Consider the following 6000-nt stretch of genomic DNA (forward strand, 5'->3'; position numbering starts at 1 on the left):
TTTGCTCTGTTGAAAAACTTCTTTCCCCAAACGTCTTTGAATATTTGTGAGAGCTGTCAGGAAATAAATGCACTCTCAAGGTGACTGGAAGAGCACATGAAAGCTATGTTGTCACATTGTTTGCCCTGAACTCCTCTATCTAAACTCATTTAAAAGTTGTAAAAAAAAAAAAAAAAAAAAAAAAAAGAAAGAAAATCCTTATGTATTGTAGAATTTCATTTATAGAAATAATTTGGTAACCTTAATGAACTATAACAAGAAATGTTTAGTCTGGTTTAGCGTCAGACAAGAAGAGAAAAATAGTATTGTGTCTTAGAAAGTATGTAAAAACCTTGTTTCAGCTTGATCTACAGCTCACTCAGACCAGAACGGTCCACGCAGCTGTTGCTGTTTGACGGTAACCTTTTATCTCAATTTTCTTTCTTTCTTTGATTGTTTTTGCAAATATCAGCTCAGTTTATTTGGCTTCACATTGCTCTGTGGTTCCATTGACCCATATGCAGTGAAAAATGTATAAAAGAGCTTTTGAATTGAACCACACACAGTATTAATTTGTATTTAAAGGGTGGATTTTTTGTTAAATTATTATTATTATTCATGAAATGTTATATTTTTGGAGTTACAATGTTTCACTTGCTCTCTGCTTCTTCTTTTACTTGATCTTCCCCTTTTGCCCTTTCAAACTGACACCTGTAACCACAGTCACTTATTGGAAATCTAGAAATAAACTATAACCAAAGGAGGGTAAAGTAGCCAAAAATTGTACTGAAGTATTAGTTGCGCCGCTTCGACATATTTTTACTCAAGTAAAAGAAAACAGTAACCAAACAACAAAATTACTCAAGAGTGAAAAAGTATTGGGTAAGAAGGCTACTCATGTACTGAATAACTAATCACAACATCTGATTTAATATTTTATAATTATGTAATCTAGCAGACAAAAATGTAAAGTTGTGTACAAATTCTGCCCTTTTAAAGACTAAAACATTTATGTACAAAAAAAACAGAATTCCAAAATAAATTCAGGCAGAAGAAACACTTTTCTTCTCCTTTTTTGAGGCTGAAACAAACTGTTCGAAACTGCTGGTGTGCGATGAAGACTGAAACCAGAATGTCAACCTCTGCTCTAGTTCAGCCCAAAGGTGTTTAGGTAAGGTAGAGATCAGGACTACTACACCCAACTTTACACCTGCAGCCTTGATAGTGATAGGAACACCTGAATACATTGATTAGGTGGTGGGCGAATACAGTATATGTTAGAGCAGTGCAAAGTACTTCCACTGACAATATCTACGTTGTATTTTACGTTTACTTGACCTTCAAATGACTGAATGAGATCAGCAGATAGAAAATCACATTAAAATGACAAACTTATGTACAAACAAAAAGTCTCACTATAACACAAACTGTGTGTCCCTTTGGCGCATTTTTGCTTAAAACAAGTCTGTTTTATTGAATTTAGTTGTTCACAGTGGACATAGTAGGCATAAATATCATTGAATAGAAGCAATACTTCTTAATAATATTACTCAAATAAAAACTTAAAGTACAGTACATTAAAACTACTCCTATGAGTACATGCTGTTAACAGTGTTACTCAAGTAAATGTAACTGAGTAGATGTAAACCTAGCTACTACTCACCCTTGTATTCTGTGTGTTAAGACAAGAAAAGTCAAATCCCTCTTTTTGGAAACCAACCTCAGTCGACCAAGAGCTCAAAAATCAACATTTGGGTTGACGTGGTTAATTTAAAAAAACAACCTTTAATCATCTTTATCTTCCATGCAGGATTAAAATCATCCTGATTCCTCCGCTTCCCAAGCCAGTACTGAACTCTCCTGATGTCGAGGTTAGTAGCATCCAGAAACTTACTGACGGCGATTTTCTCATCGTGCAACATCTGATGGTGAATTAAAAAGTTAATGTTGTGTGAATGTAAATCTGAGGGAATTAAATGCATTTTGCACAAGATCCTGTCATGTCTTCGATGATATGCATCTGTTTTCTAGAGTATGCATGTATTGTGACAAAGGGTGCAAAATGCCTTGTGTTCACCTGTGTCACGAGCGCGACGTCACCCTGTTTCTTTTCTTGTTTCCATATCTGAGGATCAACTAAACACCTGGAGACAAAAGCTTAAAGTGCTTTGAGTGCACCCAAGAGGTTAAATAATTACTGGCTGAATATATCAGGAAGCAGTTCAGGCTGCCATCAGTTGGAGCCACTTAAAGAATTTTGTTGGCCGATGTCAGCAAATCTTTATCCATGCAGACAGAGCACTTGAATTCATGGCATGAGAATAATTAATATTTTGTCATTTGAGGCCTATCAAATTGTCTGACTTGTGTTGACGGCATGCATATTCATAGTATTTATGGGGAGTTGTAAGATTCATGTGGCAGAATTTTCAAAATGTCCAGAAAAGCCTAGCTTAGCTTGCATTAGTTTGAAAAAAAAGTCCTTCTATGCCACAGATGCAATCAGTTTTTCTCCCCTTCTTCTCCAACGCCCCCCTCTATTTAGCCTTGCTAGTTAGCCGCCGCGCTAAGCTCACTGCGCTGCACTGATCGCCTCCTTTCTTGTTGCTCCTCGGCTTGCATTCTATGCAAGGTTAATAAACATGGATGTACTGGGGGCATTTAACCCATGACACTGAGCATATTTGAATTTTAAAGATTTTGCATGTAAAGCTCACCTATATGATCACAGTTTGCTTTGATCAAAGGATTGAAGTGTTAGTGGCACACCTGTTTTATCTAAGTAAAGATCATTATACAGGGGGTGTGCTTACACTGTCAGGCAAACCATGAATTTCTAAACAAGTTAAGGATATGCTCAAAATGGAGCTTAGCACTCCTGTCGAATGCATTTGTTTAAACGCTAATGAGAAAACTGACCAGTTTCTCTCTCTCTTTCTTTTTTTTTTTTTTTTAAAGGATTGGTTTCATTTCTCCAAGGGCCTTATTAAGGAAGGATTTAATGCCAACTTCAGTGAGCGAGCCTGCCCAGTGCGCGAGTACCAACCCGTCTCGCGGTCTGACAGCAACAGCTCTGACAGCTCCGGCCTTACCACCACCACCGATCAAACCGACTGCTCTATCGCCATCGCAGAGAACGAACCGGAGGACACGTCGGCTCCTTTGTACACCACCGTGATCCCCTCTGAAGAGGGGCAGCAGGTTTCTGTGTAAACGTCACCGGAGGCAGAATCTGTCAAAGTAAAACAAGCCTCCATTTTTTTTTTTACTGGCAGATCTACTGGATTAGTGCAGGAATATAAAAAATAAAGGCGTTGAGAACATTAAAAACGATTAGAAATCAGTAAGGCAAATTAGGAATGAAGGGTATAGATCAAAAGACAGGGCTGTAACCTTCGCTGCCCCCTACCATCAGGAGCCTGCTCCGAACTCCCCATCTTCAAAAGAGCGCAAAACCCATCTGTTTAAAATTGCTTTTAAAGGAGACATATTATGCGAACCCCAGTTTTTGCCTTTAAATGCATTTACTTGTACATACATGTACTGTACATTTAACCTCTAGTAATGCCGAAAATATGAATGTAGTCTCTCCAGGTACTGTGTAGCTATCTTTATATTCATTTTGGGTCATATTCTTCAAGCCATTAAGTTTTTTTTTCTGTTTTCTATCACATTTTTATTTTTTCCCAGTGTCCTGTCAAGCAATGTGGCAATAAGAATTGATGTCTTAATGCCAAATAGAGCTCGACAGATTTTACTTTCACAAGTGGAGCAATCAGCTTTCGCCATAGTGCTCCGCTTGATTTATGCATAGTTTTATTGTGACATTGTTTTGAACTATTACATCATAGTATTTGCTGCGCAACTGATTAACAAGTTACAACAAAGTTTTATATTTGACTCTCGTCGTTGTTTTTTTGACTGGTCCTGCTGGTCTTCATTAATAAAACTGACTCCACTGTATTTCAACATTTATATGGTGTACTGTGTGAATGCAAATTTGGTATGGTATAAATAATGGTTGTGACTCAAGAGAAGAAAGTGAAGGTCACAGTATACCCACCTCCAAGTATCTAGACTGGAGCTTGAACACAGCCAAACAAAATAACTTGATTTAAAAATAAAGCTCTAGACAAATATGTTCCCGAGAGTATCCTCTTTCATGTATATAAATGACAAAGTAGTCAACAAAATACAATATCTATCTGTTGCTGTTTCATGTATATAAATGACAAAGTACTCAACAAAATACAATATCTAAAACATACAAGAAGAGAATAACAGACGGAGATGGAACAACTTCCAACTTTGTCCAACATTTGAACTTGTATAAAGAACGCCAGGTGGTACATGTCTTTTGCTACGATGAGACGGCTGACTTTAGCTTTGCCTTATTAGCAAATGTTCTGTTGCACTGGTTTCATCATGTGCTGAGATAAATAGAAATAAAACAAAACAAGACATGGTCTATTATTTACATTTAACATATAATCCAACATTGTTTAAAAAAAACCCTCAAAAGAACTTGAACTTTGAAGTTTTAGCCTTGGGACTTGACTTGACAGTTACCTGTCCTGACTTGGGACTTGACTCTGACTTGAGGAAAAAGACTTAAGACTTACAAAACAATGACTTGGACCTTTGACCTCTGGATTCATCACTGGCTCTGTTATTAACCGAGCAGCCTTGACTATTTTGTTATTTTGCCTAAATAATTGTTAGCAGCTGTATTATTGGTCATGCGCTGTCAGTATTGTAAAATCACCACTGCATCACTCCAAACCTCGGCTCTTGCAGATGTTTCTCTCTGAATGTTATGGTAATATTCTGTTTATGTTATGTTACTCATATGACCTTGTTAAATCTTTTGAAACTAATGTCTACTTTCAGTGGTCATATCCTTAATCTGGGATGATTGTTGGTGACTCAGATTTGTTATGTCTGCTGTTGTCTTTCTATCTTTCTTTTCTTTTCTTATACAATAAAGGTTCCTAATGTCAAGAGCAATGTTTGGTGTTTCATAATATTTCTTCTTCGTTTTGCACGAAGACAATAACAAATGCCCCACCACACAGTCTCTATAAGTATTTCAGCAGAAAAATACCCCTAAAGGTATGGCAACAGCTACAATGGCATTGAGTAGATCAAGGCATATTCATGTGTTAGAGTGGTATAGTCAAAGTACAGACCTCAGTCCATTTGACAATATGTAACAATCACTTTCAAATGGTTTTGCACCAATAATCTTTTGCAAAGATCCTGAGATGATTTTTTTTCCCCTAATCTTTACTTTCTGCTTGTGTAAAACTTTGGTAAAGGGAAACCTTTTTATAGGCCATCAGTGAGGACAAAACCAGAATGTATTAACTGTCTGGCGCTGATCTGGAATATGATTGTTTTCTAGAAGGAAATATTTTAACTGTTTTCATGGCTTTCTGTGCCTTTTAACACCTCGTCTTCTTTGTGTTTAATACATATTCCCTGTATGACTATTCGGTTTGTTTATTTTGATGTTTAATAGATGTAAAATAGAAAGGATACACAATCACAATAGATCGATGTACTCAACATCTTTGTCTTTCATTTGGAAGAAAAGTGACGGCTGGGACATGCAGAGGCCAGAGTTTCTTTGCCCATTATTTTTTGAGACATCCTGTCCTTGCTTCCTCTTTCTCAAATTGTCTTCAACAGGCTGCTGCAGAATTTCACGTATAGCTGATGAAGTAATTCATTCTTTGGAATCAGATGTGCTGACCAAGCAATTAAAAAAAAAAGTTTTTTATCCCCCCCAAAAATAATAATAGTTCATTTAAAAGTCGAAAAGACATAACGCCAAGTTCTTTGTTTCTAAACGATATTTTGTTAAGTTTCTACTTTGTTAATTGTATTAGTTATTAATATGTTCTTGTATATTCATGTGTCAGTATCTAACAGCAGCCAAAAGAGGAGGCGTCTCAGAAATATAGGGAGTTTACTGACTGGAACAATTACGACATACAGTATACATTTGACTCAAGCAAA

The 6000-nt window shown here is 36.6% G+C and overlaps 1 protein-coding gene across 1 annotated transcript in view; it reads left to right on the forward strand.

Moving 5' to 3' along the window:
• LOC118564529 (cytokine receptor common subunit gamma-like) overlaps positions 1-3942 on the forward strand; it is a 42383-nt gene extending 38441 nt beyond the window's left edge. Inside the window, exons 11-12 of the mRNA XM_036142904.1 lie at positions 1790-1850; positions 2938-3942. Coding sequence (XP_035998797.1) covers positions 1790-1850; positions 2938-3192 — 316 coding nt within the window. The 3' untranslated portion in view covers positions 3193-3942. The remainder of the gene's footprint in view (positions 1-1789; positions 1851-2937) is intronic.
• Positions 3943-6000: the final 2058 nt, after the last annotated feature.

This window comes from Fundulus heteroclitus, chromosome 11 (genome assembly GCF_011125445.2).
Source record: "Fundulus heteroclitus isolate FHET01 chromosome 11, MU-UCD_Fhet_4.1, whole genome shotgun sequence".
NCBI lineage: Eukaryota > Metazoa > Chordata > Actinopteri > Cyprinodontiformes > Fundulidae > Fundulus > Fundulus heteroclitus.